We start from the raw sequence: 24,725 nt of genomic DNA, 5'->3' as shown, positions 1-24,725 counted from the left end.
CCCTATCCCACCCCTCTAGGTGGTCACAAAGCACTGAGCTGATCTCCCTGTGCTATGCGGCTGCTTCCCACTAGCTATCTATTTTATATTTGGTAGTGTATATATGTCCATGCCGCTCTCTCACTTCGTCCCAGCTTACCCTTCCCCCTCCCTGTGTCTGTTATTTGTAGTGAGGTGGATGGACCTAGAGTCTGTCATACAGAGTGAAGTAAGTCAGAAAGAGAAAAACAAATACTGTATGCTAATACATCTATATAGGGAAACCGTTTTCATATCACATTCTGGAAGTCATGCCTGACTGCATCTTATTTTCAAGAGTGAGCAATAATTAAAGGTTACACGTGTGATTAAAGGTTACACGTGTGGAGTTCCGGTGGTATCAGAAGGCTTCAGCTGAAAATGCTCTCCTGTTTCAGTGCCAGCGTTCACTCTTCCCACAGCACAGCTGGCTACACTACTGCTACTTGGCCTAGTTTATTTCTCTTCCTGTCACTTCTCTCTGAGCATCTTTGACCCCGTTCTCTTTTACTCTGTTGCAGTCACTGCAGCTGCTGGAGTATCACTGTTGTTTGTTCTGACCTTTTTCCAGTTCTGACAATGTAAGGAAGAAGGGCAGCTGGCATTGTTCTCTCTTACTAATACAGAATCTATGCTGTGTGGGAGTGGGGATGGGAAAGGAGGGGAGAGAGGAAAGAATTAGAGGAGAACAGAATAGTTTATTCATTTTTAAAAATTTTTTGTAATTGAAGCATAGTTGATTTACAATATTGTGTTAGTTTCAGGTTGTAAAGCAACTATACCCCAATTAAAAAAAAATAGTTTATTCCTTTTATGATTTTCCACCATTTGTTTCTCCAGTGTAACAGTTTGAAGTAGCAGCTCCCAGGAGTAGCAATAAGGTTTCAAATTAAGAAGATGATACATGTTAAAGTAATATGGGCAGGAACTCCAAATTTCTAATCTTAATGTGTAGTGGTGGTTTCTTTACCTGGTTTTAGACACTGACGTCACTTCTTCCTGTTTTAATTTTCCCTTCTAACATGATGAGGAAGAATTTTGTTTCTCAATCCCATCTTCAGGCATTTAAAACCAGGGATGGCAATGTCTCACAGAGAAGCCTTTAGGAGCCTGAAAGATATGAGATTTAAAATCAGGTAGCATTATGACCAGGAGTTTTAATGGGACAACATAAGAAGCATAGAAAAAACAAAAACAAACAAACAAAAAACTGTGGATGACTTCAGACATTTTTCTGGTTTCACTATATTGTCATCCCTCTTTAAATATACTATTGAATCTTTTTTTTTTTACTTTCAAATTTAAAAAATGAACAATTTTTAAGGTTACTTTCCATTTACAATTATTACAAAATATTGATTATATCCCCTATGATGTACAATACACCCTTGAGCCTATCTTACACCCAATGGTTTGTGCCTCTCACTTCCCCACCCCTATGTTGCCTCTCTCCACTGGTAACCACTAGTTTGTTCTCGATATCTGTGAGTCTGCTTCTTTTTGGTTATATTCACTAGTTTGTTGTATTTTTTAGATTCCACATATAAGTGACATCATACAGTATTTGTCTTTCTCTGTCTGACATTTCATTTAGCATAATGCCTTCCAAGTCCATCAATGTGGCTGAAATGGCAAAATTTCATTCTCTTTATGGCTGAGTACTATTCCATTGTATATATACACCACATCCAGTCAGCTGTTGATGGACACTTAGATTGCTTCCATATTTTGGCAACTGTAAATAATGGTGCTATGAACATTGGGGTGCATGTATCTTTTCAAACTCCTTTTTGCTTTTTGTGGATATATACCTGGGAGTGGAATTGCTGGGTTGTTTTGTAGTTCTATTTTTAGTTTTTTGAGAAATCTCTGTACAGTTTTCCAGAGTGTCTGCACCAATTCACATTCCCACCAACAGTGCACAAGGGTTCCCTTTTCCCCACATCCTCGCCAACATTTGCTATTTTTGTTCCTTTTGATGATAGCCTTTCTGACAAGTGTGAGTTAATATCTCATTGTGGTTTTGATTTGCATTTCCCTAATGACTAGAGATGTTGAGCATCTTTTCATGTGCCTGTTGGCCACCTGCATGTCTTCTTTGGAAAATTATCTATTCAATTCTTCTGCCCATTTTTTAATGTGGTTGCTTTTTGTTTTTTGTTTGTTTGTTTTGATGTTGAGTTGTATGAACTATATTTATATGTTGTATATTAATCCCTAATCGGTCATATCATTTGCAAATTAAAACACCATGAGTCTCACTTCATTCATCTAAATAATATGTTTTTCAAACAGGTAGGTAAATTATAATAACTAGGGACCTCCCTGGTGGTCCAGTGGTTAAGACTTCATCTTCCAATGCAGGGGGTGCGGGTTTGAGCCCTGGTTGGGGAGCTAAGATCCCACAGGCCTCGCAGCCAAAAAACCAAACATAAAACAGAAACAGTATTGTAACAAATGCAATAAAGACTTTAAAAAATGGTCCACATCAAAAAAATATTTTAAAAAATCCTAATAACTAGGATACATCAAGAATTTTAGGAAAACAGAGTAGTAAGTGACAATGCCTTGAAAAGTTGAGAACCTAACAGCTTATGATGTCATTTTAGGCAGGACTTGCCATTTGCTCTCCACAAATGTGAGCAAAACAAAGAGACTAACGTCTTTTGAGTAAATACTACTTTCAGAATTGTGTCAGATAGAAGAAAAATTATCCCAGAAAAAATAGTAAGAGAGACATCAGGCTAACATTGAATTGGCCTAATCCTATTCAACAAAAGACTCAATGAACAAGTTGGATGTGCTGTGTACAGCTAACTCATCTTGGGACCATTAGGATATTTTGTAATTTAAGATCACAAGTTCTTCCATGACTAAGCTGAAATTCCTTTATGAATGCCATTATTAGTTTGTAATTCTCCAATTAACATTTTTACATCAAAATTCTTACTATATAACACATATCTGGGTTCTCTATCATAAAACTGTATGAGAACAAAGACATATTTAAGGTACTTTGGGGAAGAAAATTTCAGTTCTAGGGTTAGCCATCCTTCTAATCCACAATACGTGACCTTATTGCTATAGGATGGGGATTTAACAGATTGAGAATGTCAGGTTTCACATTATTGTTTTACAGTGCCGAGCCTGGAACTATTGTGTAAAAGCAAATCAAAAGCAATATGGAATTCACTTTAATCAACACAGTGTAAACACTTGAACCAATTTTAAAAAGCAAATTGAATTTACTATGGAACTTGCCATTGGCCTGCTAATAAGGCTTTTCATATTTGAGAAAGAATGTCTGAAGAGGCATGTAAATATCTGTTCCTCCACACTGTGTACACTCAAATGTTATACTATTTCTCTGCATTACAAGACAAGATATATAAGCCATATTACTGCTGCAAGTTGCTTCATTTTTCAGTCATAATTTAAAGTTCTTATCTTTGAAGTTATGTTTATATGTATGTTTAGCAAAAATACATATTCATTTTCAAAAAATTCATGTGCACTTATGTATATAAACATATGTGTTGTGTGTATACATACACTAGTGTGTTTGTGTATGTGTGTGTGCACATGCCAGGCACTGTTCTAAGCAACTGAATATTTTTAGCTCGTTGAATGCTCATAAAATCTTCATACTGCCTGATTTTCTGTTCTATGTCATGCAATTTCTTTAGAAATCTGTTCCAAGAAGAAGTTAACCTCTGTTAACTTATAATCAGCTTGTTTTATGAGAAATTATGTCATCTTCTACATGAACACTTTCTCAGGCAGTGTAAAGTCCAATATATTTTTAAATCTTGTGACGACTAGAAATTTCCAATGCTAAGGTTATGGCCTACTTCAGTGATTATGTTGTTTAGGTGTCTGCTGACTTTCATTGCCCTGTTTTATATCTGTTTTATAATGTCTTTAGAGATAAGCAAATGTAACCGAATTAAAAACTATATATTTAACCAGATTTGTGGATTGTAATTGTAATGTGTCATTTCCCTCACAAAATATTTATCTAAAAATCTTCACTTATCTGAATGATAAATAACTTTTTAATGTAGCCAGTTTCCTTCAGAGAATGGATATCTTTTATTTTATACCATGTTTAATTATAATTAGATCTATATGTTAACATTGTTTGTAATATAAATATATTAAATATATATATTTGAATACATATTAAATAGTGGGGAGTTCAGAATATGAGAGGAGGAATAAAAATTGCTAGAAATAATACCCTTTTAAAAAAACTGATATTCATTGCTACAGCTTTAAAGTCTACCATCTTTAATTATTTCTTTGCACATATGCTAATTAACATCCAAGTATTCTTCTATTTTTCTAATAATTTTGTTCTCTCAAATGATAATAAAGAGAATCCTCTGGTAGCCCTAATGATAGGTTAGAATATACTTTTATGCAACTTTTTTTTTTTTTTTTTTGGCTACCTCTCTGTTAATTTAATTTCTATAGGTATGATGATCTTGAGTTCTGCTTAGGAGATATATATATATATATAAAATATTATGTGCCACATACTACTTAAAATGTGTTATAATCATTTTATTTTTCAAATTCTCTAATTCACCATGTGGTATATTTTCTAGATGAGGAAGTCAAAGCGAAAGAGGAAGTAACTTTGCTTGCCATCCACCTAAAATAGCAGGGTGTATAAGTGAATTAGAAGGCAAAGTTGTTCTCTTATATATCTGCAGCTAATTACCCACAGTTGTTTAATACTGTCACTGTTTATTGTTTATCATGTAAAAACCACAGCCAGTCATTTGTGTGAAGAATTCTCAAAATCGAGTCGCTTCCTGACAGTAGTAGGCTTAGAATTTCTATATTAAGAGAAGCTTAGGTCTTGGCAATCTGGCTAAGAGGAAGTTAGATTTTCTCGATGTTTGCTTACTAAGCAGTCTGTTACACTAACATTGTGTGGTGTCCAACATGGTCCTAATGTTCCTCCTCTTCTGTTTCACTCACCCTTGTAGTCTCTTCCCACATTGAAACAGATCAGGTCTCTATCATAAATAAAGTAGGATACAGGAGAAGGTGTATGGCTTTTGAAGATGGTTCATGAAGGGCATTATGGCTCTGCCTTGCTCTCTTGGATCACTTATTATGGAGAAAGCCAACTGCCAGCATAGGGGGACACTTAAGCAGCCTTGGGGTGAGTCCCAGGAGTAAACTGAGACCTTCTGCCAACAGCTGGCACCAAATTCCCAGCCAGTCAAGTGAACCTGCATGGAAGTGGATCTTCCAGCCCAAGTCAAGCCTGCAGATGACTGAAGCCTCATGAGAAACCCTAAGCCAGAGCGCCACCTCCGGCCAAAAAAACCTCCATAAAGACGTAAATGCATTTTGTTGTTTTAAGCCGCCGAGTTTGAGATACTTTCTTACTCATCATGTTATAACCACTGCAGACACTATGCTTACTTGGTTTGGCATTGGAAGGAAAGATGGGTACCGTTTTCGTTTGTTTCAGGCGATGGCTTAAATCTTTGACATGGGAATAATTCTTTTAAAAAAAAAATATTGAAGTATAGTTGATTTACAATCTTGTGTTGAATGTCTGCTGTACAGCAAAGTGACTCAGTCATATATATATATATATATATATATATATATATATATATATATATATATATATATATATATATATAAACTGTTTCCATGTCTTGGCTATTGTAAATAGTGCTATTATGAACATAGGGATGCATGTATCTTTTCAAATTATAGTTTTGTCTGGATATATGCACAGGAGTGGGATGGCTGGATCATATGACAACTCTATTTTTAGTTTTTTGTTCCATACTGTTTTCCATAGTGGCTTCAACAATTTACAAACCCACCAACAGTGTAAGAGGGTTCCTTTTTCTCCAAACCCTCTCCAGCATTTATTATTTGTATATTTTTAAAAGATAGCTATTCTGACTGGTGTGAGGTGGTACCTCATTGTTGCTTTGACTTGCATTTCTCTAATAATTAGTGTTGATGAATATCTTTTCATGTGCCTATTGGCCATCTGTATGTCTTCTTTGGAGACATATCTATTTAGGTCTTCTGTCCATTTTTTGATTGGCTTCTTTGTTTTTTTGTTATTGAGTTATAGGAGCTGTTTGTATAGTTTGCAAATTAAGCCCTTGATGGTTGCATCATTTGCAAATATTTTCTCCCAGTCCGTAGGTTGTCTTTTCGTTTTGTGGTTTCCTTTGCTGTGCAAAGCTTATAAGTTTGATTAGGTCCATTTGTTTATTTTTGCTTTTATTTCTATTGCTTTGGGAGACGGACCTGAGAAAACATTGTTATGATTTATGTTGGGGAATGATTTGCCTATGTTTTCTGTTAGGAGTTTTATGGTGTCTTGTCATATATTTAAGTCTCAAAGCCATTTTGAGTTTATTTTCGTGTATGGTTTGAAGGTGTGTTCTAACCTCAGTGATTTACATTTGGCTGTCCAACTTTCCCAACACCACTTGCTGAAGACACCGTCTTTTCTCCATTGTATATTTTTGCCTTCTTTGTCGAAGATTAATTGTCCATAGGTGTGTAAGTTTATTTCTGGGCTCTTTATTCTCTTCCATTCATCCATATATCTGTTTTTGTGCCAGTACCATGCTGTTTTGATTACTGTAGCTTTGTAGTATTGTCTGAAGTCTAGGAGGGTTATGCCTCCAGTTTTGTTCTTTTTGCTCATGATTGCTTTGGCAATTCTGGGTCTTTTAGTGTTCCATATACATTTTAGGAGTATTTGTTCTAGTCCTGTGAAATATGTCACAGGTTTTTTTTAATAGGTATTACATTAAATCTGTAGATTGCTTTGGGTAATATGGCCATTTTAACAATATTAATTCTTCCAATCCAAGAGCACTGGATATCTTTCCATTTCTTAAAATCATCTTCAATCTCCTTTATCTGTTTTTATAGTTCTCAGCATATAAGTCTTTCACCTCCTTGGTGAGGTTCATTCCTAATTATTTTATTTTTTTTTTTGATGTGATTGTAAAAGGGATTGTTTGTTTACATTCTCTTTCTGATATTTCATTTTTAGTGTAAAGAAATGAAACCAATTTCTGTATGTTAGTCTTGTATCCTGCTACCTTGTTGAATTCATTTATCAGTTCTACTATTTTGTGTGGAGTCTTTAGGTTTTTCTATATATATTACCACATCATCTGTGTATAATGACAGTTTTACCTCTTGACATGGGAATAATTCTTACATTGTCTTGGTTTCAATCTGACTCACTTTGTTGCCAGGAGTAGACTCTCTCTCTTTGGTTAAGTATAGGTTATTTTAAAATGGATGCAAATGTTGAACTGGCAATGTGAAGCAGTCAGAGATGTATCTGCATTCAGAACCCAGAAACCAACTTTACATAGTCAGACAACGGCTGAGACTCTTGCTTCTCCCATGGGTTGCATAGGTCTTCCTCCTGTTCACATCTAATTGAATCCTGATCTGCATGAGCACAAATTATCACAGCCCTAATTCTAAGTCATGGTGCCTTTTGCTATGCATTCTTACAATTCCAGTTCTCTGTACTCTTGGCTCTCTAACATGATTTCTTGATTCAAATTACACCCCCAAAAGAATATTATTATCCTATGTCATCACTTCATAGAATTTAAAACCATGGAGTCATGGCTAGTTTCAGGTTGTAGGCTTTAATGTAAGCTTGGCACTATAGCCTAATCAGCTAATTCTAGACACTAGGTTGGGAATCTGTAGTCTTGGGAGAATTGTCTTCAGTCAGTGCTAAAAGAGTGACAGTTTCACTTAAAAGTGGCTTTGAATTTGGCATATGGCAGGCAGTGTATTTGGCATATCTTATATAGTTTCCATCCCCAAAATAGTATGTTTTAATGTCTCGTTTCCTTCTCCATATGTACATTCAACGAAATTTCAACTACCATGACACTAACCACACATTTTTTCAGATACATTAAATTTGTATCTATATTTTCTTTGCCATTGCCCTTTTTCATTTGCCTTTTGAAATTAAGTCAATTTTTTAAGTCCAAATGGAGAAACAGTCAATAAGACATCAAAATGTTACACTTACATAAATGTAGCTTATCAGAAAATGTTTTGCACTGGTGCCAGCCTTACACTTTCAGACAAAAACAAGGATGAGCAAAAAACTTATTTAGTTGAAAGGCCAAGCAATTTACACATGAGTAGCCAGGAAAAATAGCTGCTTAGTGCTATAGCATGCTGCTCCATAGTTAACTAGGTAATTGCTTTTGCTTATGTAATATTCACCCTCCACATGTGTTTTCTCATAGAGACAGCATACTTAATATATGGCATCCATCATTTGAATATAATTGCAAGTCCCTAATTTACAAAATAAAGCAATTTACGAAAAGAGCATTAATAAACGTTCCTGGTGTCTATGCATCTGTTCCGTTGAACCACATTTTCACTATAAGACATATGTTATCTCCAAAAGGAAATTTACATCTCAGTTAAGTTGTGGATAAGTATTGAATACTGGAGTTCCGTAACTTTGAGGTTTTCATTATCTAATTATAAATGAAAGATTTCAGGACAGATAATGTAGGTATGGTACATTATGGAAGGCCACAGATGTTTCACAGGATTCCATATGTAGAGAAAAAGAGTCATTTAACCCAACTCCTGGTTCCAGACAGGCTAACTATAGATAAAAGCTAAGTTGGATCTTAAAGGACAATTAAGGTCAAGTTAGGTGAAGAATTTTGGTGAGGCTATTCATGCAAATGTAATACATGTGTAACAATGAAGAGATTCAAAATGACTTGATGTTTGGAATGTGACTTTAGGATGACACAGGCATATCATGGAAGACCATATGTGCTATGCTAAAGATTTTGATCTTACACACACACACACACGCACATACATACACACAAACACAGATACATGCATTATGTTTTTAAGCAAATGAGTGGCATCATCAAGCCTGCATTTATTATAGGTTGCTGTTTATATTTTAATGAAGAATAAATTAATGTGACAAAATAGAGTTATTCTAATCTACAAGCAGCTATTAAAAGTGTAAAAATTATCAAAGTTACATCCCAATAGATAAGCGATTAAGGATATAAATAGAGGAAAGTTTTATTTATATATGTGCAAGCAGAGTCAATATAATTTAAAAGCAAACTAATATATGTAAGAGATAGTATTTATTCACAGTTGGTAAGCTTGCACACACATTCATGCTCATACACACATACACATTAATAGTCCACCTTGAGTGTGGTGGGATGAATACTTTCCTGGACAGCTGGTGGTGCTGACAGCAACCTTTTGGAAATCGACCTGGCAACATGTGTCAATGGCTTTAAACATAGCCAGATGTCTTGTAGAGCTGTATGCTAATGGAAATAAGTAGCTAGAAAGAGGGGCATTGCAGTGCACACACACACGTACACGTACATATACATGCATACATCTATATGACTGATCGACCAAAAATATTTATTGAGTCCCTATCACTTATACTAGTCTTTGATTTAGGTAGTAGGTTTAAGGTGACAAACAATGAACAATTGTATTTTTAAAAAGTAGAAATCCATATGATGGAATAGTGCACAGTGATTAAGATTAGACTAGCCAGGTTATGATAAGTGAATTTTTATCTGTCACATATTTATATATTGTGTCAGAAACTCCCCCTTTCATGTACACATTTATGTAAACATTAGAAAAATAATGAAAAGTCATATAAGGAAAATAGACTTGGTTATTTTACCTGTGTAATTGAATTCAAAGTATTTTTTGAATGTAATGCACATTCTGACTTTGTACAATAAATATATAAAACACGTTCTAAACAGACAATAACAATACATGACATTTTTAAATTAAGTATTTTCAGAATAAATTTTATCTTTATAAGATTTATTCTCTTCATCTAGGAATAATATAGTGTCCCATCTAGTGTACTTTTAGTGAATGTTACACTTGATTTGCTATATTTTTTATATTTTAGTAAATCGTTGATATATTATACTTTGAGGCTATTGTAAATGAAATCTTCTATTGTATCTTCTAATTCTTACATAAGAATATAGAATTTGGGGGTATTTAGCTTATGTCTTGTCACCTAACTGAATCCTCTTGCAACTTTTATGTGTAATTTTAATTTAACCTTTGTGACTCATTTTAGCTTCAAATTTTGATTATTTTATTTACAAGTTTACATGCTTATAAAATTTATATTTGTTTCTGGGCTTAATAAAGTGGTTCATCAAAATAAATTTCTAGTTAATTTTTAACATTTAACAAACACATTTATATTAATATAAAATATGCCTCTACTCTTAGTTTGCCAGGTTACTAAGAGTATATTACACTTAGTAATATGTGATACATTTCATCAGGTTACGTTTTTAAATTTAAATTATATTTGTCATTCTCATTTGATATTCTAATATATTATATCAGATGAATTTATTTCTTAACTAAATTTCTACCAAATCCTTTTTTCATTCCAAGAGGATTCCTGTCTATGATCAAACTTTTAATATCCTGGTGAATTTCACTTGCATTTTATTTGTCATTTTTGTCATTAGTGAAAGTATCCTGTAATTCTCTTTGCTTTGCTACTATTATCACTTATTGGCATCCCTTTTGCTGACTTTCCAAACTGAATGGGAACGTTTTCATCTTGATCTATAGTCTAACAACACTGAATACAACTGGAATTATATAATTCTTGAAAGTATGTACTTTTTATAGAAGCCTTAGACTCTAAGAGCATCTTGGGAAGAAACTATTTTTGAAAGTGGTTTAATTAGCACCATGGTTATTTTTATTCAAATTTCTTCTTTACGTTCAGTTTGGATATTTATAGTTCCTTGGAATTTTTATGATATAGAGATTATCAAATGTATTACCAAAAGATTCTACATTAATTTAAAATTATCATAGCTACAAACGTTTCTTCTTTCTTCCCTCTTTCCCGACTTCCCATCTCCTCCTCTTTCTACTTTTTTCCTCTCTCTCTCTCTCCCTCCCTCATATATTTTGTTCAGTGATGCATTAATTAAGCCTATGCATTATCTTTTGGCCAAAAGTCTTTGGGTCTACATATTGAATTTTATTTTTGCATTTTTGTTGTTTTATATGAATTATGATTATATTTGATTTTTTAAATATTTAATTTGTTGAAGAATTTAGTGGGTTTAAATACTTGTAATACATTTTCATATTTGCTTTATTGTTGTCAGAAAAAGTCTTAACAATTTATGATTATTGGAATATACCTACAGAATACAGAAAGATTTTCTATTTTCCAGTTACTTTGTGACTACTCTTGATTATCTTTCAAGAAAACTTGAAAACACTTCCTGTTTTTATCACAGAATATTCATTATGAAAACACTAATTTAGTCATAATAACTGTATTATTGAAACTTTGTGTTTTTTCCCTTCATTTTTCAAATACCAAAGGTGATGAGTTAAAGAAGCAGAATATGATGGTTGGTTTATAAATTTTGTATCTAGTCCTAATAATTTTGCTTCATATTTTAATACTATGTTTTTAGTTTATATAATTTTAAATTCATTATATAGTGCTTTGAATTTTACCTTATCTGGTATTAATATTACAAACCTTGTATTTTTGGTACTTTCTCATAAATGATTGCATGTCTTAAAAATATCTGTCGTTAGTCCTTTAAAATAGCAGTGCTTGCGAATTCCCTGGCAGCCCAGTGGTTAGGACTCTGTGCTCTCAATGCTGAGGGGCCAGGTTCAATCCCTGGTCAGGGAACTAAGATCCCACAAGTGGCAGGACGAAATAATAAGAATAATAATAAAATAGCGGTGCTTTGACATACCCACTAGGGTTTGTACATGCTTTTCCTGTGTCTGGGAGTCTGATTCCTACAGCCATCCCTGGGTTCCTCTTCTTCATGTTTCAGACTTCACCTTCACCATCACCATTAAGGACGTTTCCCCCAGTTTCACTGATCATGCCTAATCCACTCGTTAAAAGCATTCACATTACTGTGTTCCTTTCTTTCATAACATATTAAATTTGTAATTTTGAAATTACATGATTTGAATCCAGTTTTTTTGTTTTTTTTTTTCCCCCTCAACTGGTGTATAAACTCGATTAGCACAGAGCCTGGGTCTGTTCTATTCTGTGTATGGCAGCGCTGAATGCAATGCCTGGCACACGATTGCCACACCATATTCCATTGGTGGAGATACGAGGAAACATAGGTCTACTTACCTTTGTTTATAAGCCGGAAAAATAAAATTCGTCTAATCATGGCTCCATCTTTCCTGAGCCTACAGAAGAAAATTGAATCTCCTGTGTACCATGTAATATAAAAGACTTTCTTGACCTTGTCAGGGTCAAATTCTCCAGCTGTATCTTCTATCAGTTTTGCCCTCCAAATATATCCAATTACTTAAATTTCGCTGAATACGTTATAATGTTTCCCGTTGATATACCTTGAACATCTCATGCCTCCTGCACCCGACAACCCCTTGTAAGCTTGGGTGGCATTATCTTGCTTGAGCTTCAGCAGTCCAATGAAGTGGTCCCTCCACTTCCCAGCTTCTGCCCCTTGAAGGTGACTATCCCGTCCTGCCCATTGCCACCGAACCTGATATTTGTTTCTTTAATTGCACTTATCACATGCTTATAATCATTTTTAGCATGGTTCTCTCCTTTCTCAGGTCCATGTTCTCTCCTTGTGACTAGGATCTGTCCTTTTACATATTCATTCCAAGCACACCATAGGCAACAAGAACAGCAGCACAAAATGTGCTGAAGGGATGCAAGTACCATGAATGCATATTTGAATAAATATTCCTAAAGAATTAAAAATGCCAAGAATCTCAAAAAAATGCTTACTCTACAAAAAAGTACTTTTTATACTATGGTAGGTGCTGAAAACTGCATGACTTGAACCTCCACCCTCCAGCTAGGAGTGCTAGATTCCAGTCTTGGCTCTGCTACACTGACGATCAGGGTTTAGTTTTAGAAAAGTGATTATGTTTAATATGGTTAACATATGCAGGAAGTAATTATATGTGGATGAGCTCTTCCTTTAGTTACATTTTCTTTTCGCCAGTATTTTTCTGCTTTGAAAGTATATAAGTACACCTGCAACTAATAGAATTGTAAATCAACTATACTTCAAAAACAGAGAAATTATATAGAATTAGATAAATTTGGATTAGTAAGGGAATCAGGCATTTTGTTGAGAATATTTTTAATTGGTATTTTTATTTCTGTCTTAATATTTTAACTCTATGTTGATTTAGTCCCTATACAGTATTTAATAAACCTATTGTCCAGGAATAATTTAATATGAAGCATTATTGTACATTGAAACAAACAAGATATATTTAGATATATTTTATTATGCTGGCTTAAAAAGTGAAAGCATATACTACATAAAAATAGGCTATTTCTGCGTTCAGAATCCTGTATTTACAAGAACTCATCTTGCTCAGGAATATTGCATATTATGTTGAAACATTACTTATAATTATTGAGAATTCTAAAATTATAACTGTTTCAATTAGTAACTTTTAACTAAGCTGTCAAATAAATAGTCTTTACTAATGTATGTTCTAAAGATATATTTTATTAAATTAACTTAAATATCCCATTATTTTCAGTGATACATAAAATTTTTTTTATTAACAAAATCTTTATTCCAAAGAAGAATTGGCTATTTCAAGACATGAATAGAACATTATTATACTCCCAGCATTTTACTGTTTTATTAATATAGATTGTTGAGTTCATCCTCACTATTTTTATGTGCATGTTCTGTCTTAGAGATTGTGACCTCTTTAATAGTTATTTATATTACTATGTAATTGAATCACTCTTTACTCATTTTTCTTTTTCTCCTTTTTCTTTTAAACATGCTGCAGTAGCTAACATATTATGGAGAGAAGAAGGTAGTAAATTCCATTATTTTTTATATTATTGTGATTATTTTGCTTAACTTTTAGATGTATTGACTATCAGTTCTAATAATTGCCTTACTCATTTTTATTTTGACTCAATATTTTTATTTGATCATAAATCAATATTCTTCTGTAAACCTGCTACCATTAAACATACTTATAACTCCTCATCAGTTTGATTTATTTTTGATATATAATCAGGCAGTTACATTACAATATATGGAAATGCTTTTAAGAGTATAAAATTAAAATTAGTCAAATAAATGAAAGCAAGCTTAAACATAATTTATGTAATAAACCGTGATTTAGATTAGAAAAAGAAAAATTATAAAAACTCTTTGCCTTATGAAGGGACTATAATAAATTATTTAAGAAAATGGGTTAGAAACTTGAAGGACATGGATTCAAATCCAGTCTGCACCACTATGTAACCTAGGGCTTTTTTATGTCACAAATTCCTCATCTCAAAAATAAGGGTAGTTGTTAATTCTCAATAGGGTTGTTTTATCAACTCCTTAAATATAGTCTGCACTCAACAAATGCCATCCACGGTCATTTATTATTGTCTTTGTTTTTCTTAATTAGTCACAAAGGCCAAGAGGAATGTGTTTGCCCAGGTATTCAAATAACCCAAGTGCTTTAGTTAAATTCTTAGGAGAAAATTATTGATAAGTCATCATTACACTCCTGGTAAGCAATGGCCAAAATAACTGCCTTCAGGATCCATCCTAGAAAAACTTTCTCTTCCCCAGTTATAGCTTCCTAAAATTATTGAAGCAGAATAATAACAATATCAGTAACCAGAACACATTTATTGAGCCCTTATACTGTGCTAGATACTGTACCAAGTATCTTAGAATATTAGATCCATTAAAATTAGCAAAAGGTGAGCATAACACTTTATTTATTTATTTATTTTTGTCCTTGGTATTTCTTGCTCTTCAAATCTTTTGTAAAGGCTCCTTTAAACTCCAGTTTACTAAAGAGGTTCTGGTGTAACATTACCTTCTCATTTTAGTCCTCTTAGATATTTCACCTTTGAACGTACAAATGCAATCATTACTGAAACAGATATGACATGATTAACATATGCGTTAGACATTTCTTTATACTCTCTTCCTTCTTGAGATTAAACAAATATTTCTCTGGGCATTTTAAAAATTGATTTCATTTTATCATTGTAAAAGGAAGAAATAAAACCTAAGTAGTCAGAGATCATGTACCACAGATCTAGCTTTGCTGGCTAATTGCTGGGAAAATTTGAATGAATCATTTTACCTCTCTGAGCCAGACTTTTCTAAAACAATGCTTGAAATACAGTTTGGGACTCACCTTGCAAATTTGTGATATGTATATCTCCTTAAAATATGTGAAACAACTCTTCCTTATAATTTGACCTTGATAACAGTCATTAACATTATTAGTTTATAATACTCATTGATATGTAATAATAATATAATATTCTTCAGACTACCCTTAAAAGTATAGGAGACCTGCAGATTAATTAAAATCACACTGAGATTCATTTTATGAAATCATTTTTATTTATTTAAATTTTTCTTCTGTTAGTCTTTGAAGATGTATGTTCTCAATAATTATTCTCCATCAATCAGTGATGTGCTTACTCTTCATGACTTTGACACAGAATATGTGCTTGAGAAATCAGAGCTATTTAGTACATTTTGCAGATAATTTTTAAACTTATACAAGAAATGTTTTGAGGGAAAGTTTTTAAATCTTTTATTTCATGTACAGTTATCATCAGAGCACTTTGTTTTTTGAAATAAAAAGATTTAAAATAATACGTTTGAGAAAATAATATACTTGACTCAGATTAATAGGAATCTGTAAATTACTTTTTATAATGCCACAGTTATCGGCAAGGCATTACAATTAGAAACGATTGCATGTAATAATAATGGTGGCCAGAGATAATAGACCAGCTTGAGGAATCACTGAATCCCAGCTGTGTGTGCAATTATTTCACAAAAAAAATAATTAAAATAATAAAGAAAGTTTCCAAAGCAAATTTCTACCTCTGTTTTTAAAAGATAGAATAATAACTAATATGAACAACATTTTTCTGTCGTCCATTTTTATTTCCACACTAGCAGTGCTTTCTATTTGTATGCTTGTCTTCTTACCATGGCCAAGAGAAATTTATCTCAGGAAGAACCCATTGAAGAATTTCAAGCATTTTTAGATGAATAATAATGGAAAGAGAGTTTAAAATGATTATACCTCTCATAATGTCACATGACTTACATGCAAGTGTAAGATCTATAAAATTTTGTTTAACTGAAAAATTATTTTTAAATGTATACATCAGAATCTGGCTTATCCAGGACTTTGTGAGCTAAATCAACTTTACTGAATTTTGTGTATATTATCTTATTAATCACACGGATATTTAAGCATGAAAGGGTCCTCTGTTTCTGAGTTCACCTTTCAGTTCTTTTCTAGCTGTGATTCAAGTTAGCAGGAGGGTAAAAATACAATGTTTTCAAAGAGAAGAAGTATCTCACTCATTTACTGACAAATATTTTAAAGAGCCTACTCTATGTAGAACACTTTGAAAGCACTGGAAATATTAAGATAAGAACTAGTATCTGCTCTAAAGACGTTCTCAATCTAGTAAATTAAAGGCTAAATCATTTTTATTGTCAACTAATTTTACTACCTATATGATTTCAAAATACACATTAAAAGATTCAGTAGGATTGGGTCTCTTCTACAATATTTTTTATGATCTTGTTATCAAATATAATCTAATAAAGTATTTCCTAGTATTTATTTAGTAGACAACAGTTTGGGTATATGTTATAAGGTCTAACAATAATAAATGTTTGTATAAGCATTGAATTAAAGGAACTTAAAACATTTTATTCACTGCAGGATTAAGCTGAACTTTTAAACATACTATTTTCAGACTCTAAGGAGAGATGTTGGGTGGTTCATTATATGACACAGAATTTTCTAAATTTATTATAACATGTAATTATTTTGATGAATACCTATAGAATCAATATTTAACTGAAGCTACTTTGGGAAATACTGGCTTGATGTGATATCCAATGATTTGAAAGCAAAAATATGTATATTGATATTTTCCATATTTATAAAAATTGTCTCTTCTAATCTTTGTAAATATTTATGAATCTATTCACACATAAATATGGTATAGAAATGGTTCAAATAAATTTCTATATTAGTTGGGCTAGTTAACACCAACCAACACCAGGTACAAGTAGACATTACAGTGAAATCTTGCAAAAAAGTTTACATCATCTGATTAGCTTTGTGAACTATAATATCACCAAAGTGGGGGAAAAAGAATAATAGGAAGCAGGTCAGCTCTTAACTCCTTTAGCCTGAGATTTTTCACATTTCGTTGTTCAGACCATTATATGCTGCAGGGGAGCATTGGAAATATAGGAGCATGCACGCCTGCTTAATGAGCTACTTGAGCCTCCTGTATAATTATTTTTAGAGAAAAAAACTTGCTAAGGTTCTCAGGACCAGATTACTGTCTCACAATAATACTGGTGAAATACTTAAAATGAAAAAGGAGAGTTTTCAGAGGGTAAGGCTTCTAAATTCATGAGACTTAGTGAGTCATATAATTGGGTGAGGCAGAGACCACGCCTTCTAATGGCTGGCTGCGATGCCATCGCCGAAGTGATGAAAGCTGTCAATATTTTCATTTGCAAGTTCCCTACCTTCTCTGATGAAAACAAATGTCAAATTTTAGCGCTTCAAATTATCTCATAAACCTGTTTTCAAATCAAAAATGAATCTGACAAGAGATAACCATTTTCAGATATATGTGTATACACACACGTATGCATATATGTATACACACATATACATGTGTACATATATAATTATACATATGATTTCACCTAATATTAACTACATAGCAAACAAATACTCTATTATGTTATAACCTTTGCTATGTTAATTATTAAATGTGAAATGAATCATGTAAATATTCATTCAATTTTTTTCAGCATATCTTTGGAAGTTAATGAAATTGAATTCTGACTTAAAAGGACTGGTTTTAGATAATATCACTCTGACCAATATATATAATGTTCAGACAGTACCCACTTTCCTGGATTAATAGTGGCTAATAAAGAGCTTAACACAGTCACTCCCAGAATATCTGCTAGAAGAATGAGAGAGGAAGTCAGTCTAATTTTAGTTGAACATAACATAGAAATCTCATTGAGGTGTGATGGTTTGGTATTGCTATGTATGTGAAAAGGATTTTAACTCCAAAGACAGAGATACAAAAATGGGAACATTCATGAAACAAAAATCCCTCCCTGCTGAGTTATTCAAGGTGAGAGATGCAATATAGACCATCTATTCTTGCCTATATTTTTCTTTAGCTAAAAAAAAAGATTTGTTCTATATTAAAAATATGAGTAAGTTTAGGATCACTTGAAAGGGAAAATAATGATATAATATCAACTAATAAAGGACTTTAACACCAAACATTGATTTATCTTTGATTGGTTACCAAATCAGTGCTTTGTAGGATTATAATTTGCCATTGATCATAATTTAAATGCTAAAGTAATGGCGGTTTAAGTCAGAGGAAGGCAAACATCAGCACAAAATATTTTTGTTATTGACTTAAATATTCATCCAATAATCACACATTAACCAAATATTACTCTTGATATAAACTATGGAATATATATGTAATTTATAATACATAATGTAGCTATATTATCATGATACACTATTGTTCTTGAGAAGAAATCCTCAAAGGATTGAGACAAGAATGTGAATTACGTACATTTTTTTCTCAGTCCATCTCATGTATTTAAAGGTGCAGTATTGGTTGGAAAACCCTCTGGGAAATACTTCTCTCTTATGAGACTGCAAGTAATTCTTGCCATGTCCTCTCTGTATAGAAAGGAAAAGAAAGAAGAAGAAGAGCTCACAAAGAAAAAACAAATTATGGATCACTTTTTTGTGCTACTGTACTTTGTTAGATTAACAATCGACCTGGAAAAGACAAAGTACCTGTGTCTGTCTTCACAGGGGATGAAAAAAGACAAAACAGCACATACTCCTAATCTTTACCGTGACTAGAGTGGTAAAGCTTTTACTGAAGTGAAGAGCCTTTGTAATAAACTGCAATAGAAAGCATCAATGAGGAGAGAATGGTAACTGAAACCTATATGGTTATCAGACTTTTGGGGACTCAAAATTATTCACAATTCCAAGAGATTTTGTTTATGTGGGTTATTTCTATCCACTTGTATTTACCATATAAGAAATTAAAACAGAAAATTAAAATATGTCTTTATTTATTTATTTAAAATAACCATAATAAATAACCCATTACATGTAGCCATAAATACCACATTATTTGTAAAGTTATATTAAGACTCACTGTTGTACATTTTGCAAATTTTTAAAATATCTGGCTGAATAAAAGATGCTGGATTCCTATATTTGCTTCTGCATTGAACTGTTGTGATATCACTCATAACATCATATGTCAAGTAGCCTGTTGAGAACTACATTCCACATTTGGAAGCATCTAATTTGTGAGAATGAGAGAGAAAAATGCAAATGACATCTTAGCATTATTATGAATATAGTTTTGACTTTGCAGACCCTCTGAAAGGATCAACTTTGAGAACTGCTGTACTAGAAAATCAAGTTGCTCTTTTAGCAGGCTCACGCATTCATAGAATTCAATCTCGTAGAAAACTGAAATGTACTAGTAGTATATCTCACAGAGTAGATTTGAGGAAAACAGGAGGACAGTAATCACATTTTGGATAGATGTCATTTCACCATTTTTTTTCCACTGATGTTTCAAAGACGACATAATGTCAGTCATAAAAAGAGGGACAGTTACCATTTCTTGAACTCATAGTAAGAGTTCAAGTCACTCTGCTACATGTTTTCCTTTCTCCATCTCATTTACTTCTTACAACAGCTGCATAAATCTAATTATGAGATGGAGAAATTACAGCACAGATATTACATGGGAAATAACTTTCCCACGATACAACAGTAAGTTCTATAGTCGTGATTTACCTCTGAGCTGTCTGAATTCAGAAAATTAAGTTTATCTCTCTTTGTTATATTCTCCCACACAAAAATAAAAAAAGGTTAGGGCATGGAAACTTAATAGTTATAATGAACATACACAGATATGTTATTGCTTCCTATACAGATTAAGCTAACAAACGCCCCAAAGTGAAAATCAGCATGTGTTTTCAATTACCACATCTCAAGCATCAGGTAATTCATATCATTCTATGCCTAGTATATTCAAAATAAATTATTATAGCAGCAAATTTAAAATGATATATAGCTGCATCATATATTCAGATTATAAATTCTGCTGCTAAAACCTAGTAATTGATGAACAAAATATGTCTAGCAAGAAAATAAATGCAAAATATCCCTCGTGTAGGTAGGGAAGAGAGGAAGACACAGATAGCTCTGAAGATAAAGTTTTATTTCATAGCGGAGTGATTGATACATAGGTGTTCAGTTTATCTTATTATTTTAACATATATTTATACATGATACTTTGTTGGCATTACTATTTCATAAACACTAGGGAGTTATATTCCCACCAAAAACAGTAAAATGCAAAAGCAAACTAAATGTTTCATAACTTTATCTGTATTTTTCAATAACTTGTAACTGGGAAAGTAGCTTATACTCTGTAAAAATGCTGATGTGTATGTAACTCATACTTTTAAAAGCAAGAAAATGGACTTTCAGTTTTGAAAGTGATTTGGATGGATTAAGCGAGTTTTAGAGGAAAATACAGCTCAAGAAATTTCATCTGTGGAATCCCACTGACTGTACTGTGCACAGAATATAGTAAAGTAACACAATAAAAATATCCATAGGAATAAGGGCAGGGAATACTTCAAGAAACTTTGCAAACTGTCTGGACTTAGAGTAGTTGTCAAGTTCAAACACATTCAGACTCCTGACTGTGAAGCAGAATCGTGCAGTACCTGAAGGAGAATATAGTCATGTTCGTTAAAAAATGTTACGAGCTTTGTATGTAACTGACACAACTGAAAATCAGATACAAGTTTCAACTACCAGTATTGTTAATTTGCTAGTCACTGATACATAGCACACATCAACATTCTGACAATGTTTACACAGAAGCTTGCTAATACAAATCAATTTTTTGCATAAGCAGTTTTTGTAAGTTGTATCCTTTTGGTATGGAATTGATCCCTCTGTATTCAAAGCTATAATTATAAATTGTAGCTGACAACTCTTAAATTTTATTTTATGAAAACATAACTTGAATTTAGTTCTTGCTACTTCTGCTACTGTTCTGGAATACCTCATTGTAACATTGTGCACTCTGGAATTAAAATGCACAATTAACTGATAAAGATTGCATGTATTAAAATATGAGGACTGTAAAATATTTATAAAACAATAATAAGATGTGCCAAAATAATCTGGATCATTTAAAATATATATGCATTATTAGCTAGAAATAATTTCACTCTGTATAAACACCAATAAAGTGATAATTATAATCAAATACATTTTCCTCGGAATCATAAGAATAGATGGTGACTTTTAAAATTAACTAGGAACATATTTAACAAAAATAAATGTGGCTTAAGTTGAATAAACAAACTTTTTTTTTTTTTTTTTACAAATCAATAAACTTTTATTGTAATCCTCAGGCTTGACTTCATGGGCCTTGCAGGTGTCCTCAATTGAAGTAAAAATTAAAAGTAGATGTTTTTAAAAGTTAAGCATTTTAAAGAACAATGTTTTGCTTTTCAAACTCTCAAGATTTCAGTGTAATTGTTTATCTATTGGCTCTCACTGAACTATGTGAGGTATAGTTATACTGAATAAATATGATTGTGCAAACCAGTACACCTGGATGAGGTACTCAGGTGAGGATCAGGAAAGGGAGAACTACATGCTCTTAGTTTGGACATGTTGGAACAAATCAGAAGCAGAGGAAACAAAGAGAACAGGTGTGCAATCATACGTGACAAGTCCCGAGGTGCAAACCTCCGTTAACTCCACGGCATTCCAGATGTCTAATCTGTAGCTTCCCGTACCCATGAGGTGTGGGTTTATAATATAAGTGAGATGAATTTCTGAGATGTCACACACCCAAACCCTCACTGTGAAAAGAAATTAAAAGTATGATTTTAATGAGATTTTTGCAAGACCTTAAATTAATTCAAATTTTAAACTGGAGAAATAGACCCCAAACTTCGTCACTATGAAAACTGCTATGTAAGACCTCTAGTAGGATTATATTTACAAACATTATTTTAGGAAAATACATATTCTCCAAAATCTGGGGGACTTGGTCTTTTTGTTTCTAAAAGTCTCTATATAAGCTAAATTCCTCCAAAGAAAGTCATTTTATTTTCCTTAGGGAACTCTAATAGAAATAGGATAAATATGATTCTTCAAAAAGTACTTTTGTGTCTTAATCAGCACCTAAATTAAGTAGGGATGGTAGCAGACATAATCTATGTATGAAAGAGTTTATTTCCATTTATAATTATTTTTAAATATATGAAATATTTGTTGAATTATGTTAAAGAAATCACTGACTTGCAGATCAGAGAGATGAAGTAGAATGTCTGCATAATATTGCAGAGTTACTTGGGCATATGGTAAAGGTCTCACATGGTTTGCTTTATTAGCATTATAGGACTTCACAAATTGATCTCTCACCAGCAATGTGAGGGGCACTGAGTTTTGGTTGTAAATGTTTCTGATAATTTTATTTTGAACTTTTGAATGTGTTTTTACTCCTAAGGTCTGGGAATTGGGAACATGTTCTATGTTTTTTATGAAGATGGAATCAAAGTGATACAACCCATAGAATGTGAATTTCAGAGGCACATTAAGCCTAGTGAAAAGCTCCTTGGATTTCAGGCAAGTATTTTAAAAATTCCTTTACAGTTTTATACAGTAATTTTGTTAAGTAGAATTGTATTTTGGAAATACAATGAAAGCTACACATATATGAGACACGTGGGTAGGACAGTGTTAAAACTATGATATTATCTGTTACTCTATGCAGGTTTTATACTTAAAGAGGAAGATAATATATTGTGTATTTGTAATGACTTGTTTGTAATTAAAATAAAGGCACTAGAGGTGAAATACCAAAAGTGAACACAGCATAATAAATTCACCCATTCCTTAATTTAGAATGTCTCCCATTTTGGCAGGCAATGGTTACTTTACCGTAATGAAAGAAAACAGCCCATAAATAATCTGATGGGAAGTTGAGGTATATTAGATGCTTTATAAATGTTGATGCCCATTTATTCTTCATCTTGTTTTTTTCATATACCTTTATTTATTTACATGTACTTACCTTTCACAGAAATATTTATTTTCTGCAAAATTTTGGTCAGCTTTCAGAAAATGAAAGAATATATGACAAAATGCGTATTGCTTATACATATTAGGGACTGTACTTCTGTGCAGGATAATAAGAAATAATAATTTTATATTGCTATGGCTATGTACATCTCCACATAAATATGTGTACACCAAAATATGTAATACTGAAGGTACCCATGTTACCTTTGTGTTCCCACACAAGTGCAGGCATGTACCAGACACCCAAAATAAGGTAAGGTATTGGTAGCCCTCAGAATGCAACCGTGTCTTGATACTCATTTTAAGGTTGACATGGCGACAAGATATGGACAAAATAGATATTAATGCCCTGGTTTAGATCCTTTACTTTCAACTCCTATTTTGAGCCTACCAGTAGCCAGTGTTGCCACATATTGAATTATGGAGACAACAATTTACAAATTAAAGCCATGTCCTAGAATGAGAAGAAGGAAAAAAAAAATATGAGACTGAGATAAGATAGGCCAGCATCTCTCAGACACTCTTTAGGACAAAGCAATCCAATGACCTCCTATTTTAAATAAAAGAAATGATTTAACTCAATATGTTGATGAGTGTTTAAAACAAAAGAAACTGTTTTTAATTTAAAAATATTTCACTTAAAGGCTAAATTACTAAATAGAATCATTACCATTTTTGTTAAACTATAAGTTTAACAAGTATGAAAACACTTTAAATTGTACGTGCAATTTTGTTTTCTTTTATAATCAGATGATACCAATACTGACTAAATCCATTTTGAATAAGGTGTGTGTGTATGTAAAGAAACACATATAAAAATATAAATATTTGCTTCTGATAAAGCAAGTCATTCAATTTTATGGCATGTGTATATTTTTATAAAAACATTATGGATGAGAAATTTGGGCTAACACACAGATATTGGAAATGTGGCATCAAAATAGTTATTTAAATCAAAGCAAAATCATTTTACAAAAGAGTGTTTCTGATTCCTATGGGATTGGTAGCGTTGTAGCTAACTATTTGGAATCTAAAGCTGAAAAAGCAAGGAAAAATTGATGTGATAGTTTTGTGACATGTCTGGAAAATAGGGATGTGAAGTGTACTTACCTGAATGTCTCTTTTCAAAACCTTTGATTACTTAGACTTCCTCCTAAAACAAGTAGATCTCTCTCTCGGTCTCTCTCTCTCTATATATATATACACACACATATATATAGTGAGAAATTATATACATATATAAATTATGTATACCTTTCTATAAAAAATTAAAATTGAAGAGGAGATAGAAACCAAACATCAGTGATGACAGCCTTAACTCATTTCCTTCAACCTGAGAACCCTTATCCACAACAATGACAAGGCAGTGATTATTAGTTATT

General features: G+C 32.5%; 1 protein-coding gene across 5 annotated transcripts in view; it reads left to right on the top strand.

Annotated features, from left to right (window-relative positions):
* The window catches only part of FSTL5 (follistatin like 5), a 773,228-nt gene that overhangs the window by 644,163 nt on the left and 104,340 nt on the right, over window positions 1–24,725 (top strand). For 3 of the 5 annotated variants that reach the window (XM_007184135.3, XM_007184134.2, XM_028167006.2), the window contains 2 exons: window positions 13,921–13,947; window positions 22,769–22,887. In XM_007184135.3, coding sequence (XP_007184197.2) covers window positions 13,921–13,947; window positions 22,769–22,887 — 146 coding nt within the window. The remainder of the gene's footprint in view (window positions 1–13,920; window positions 13,948–22,768; window positions 22,888–24,725) is intronic. The other 2 variants (XM_028167007.2, XM_007184136.2) reach the window with 1 other exon arrangement.

This window comes from Balaenoptera acutorostrata, chromosome 5 (genome assembly GCF_949987535.1).
Source record: "Balaenoptera acutorostrata chromosome 5, mBalAcu1.1, whole genome shotgun sequence".
Classification (NCBI taxonomy): Eukaryota; Metazoa; Chordata; class Mammalia; order Artiodactyla; family Balaenopteridae; genus Balaenoptera; species Balaenoptera acutorostrata.
Note: the sequence above shows the minus strand (reverse complement) of the source record. Positions and strands in the feature narration are given on the sequence as shown.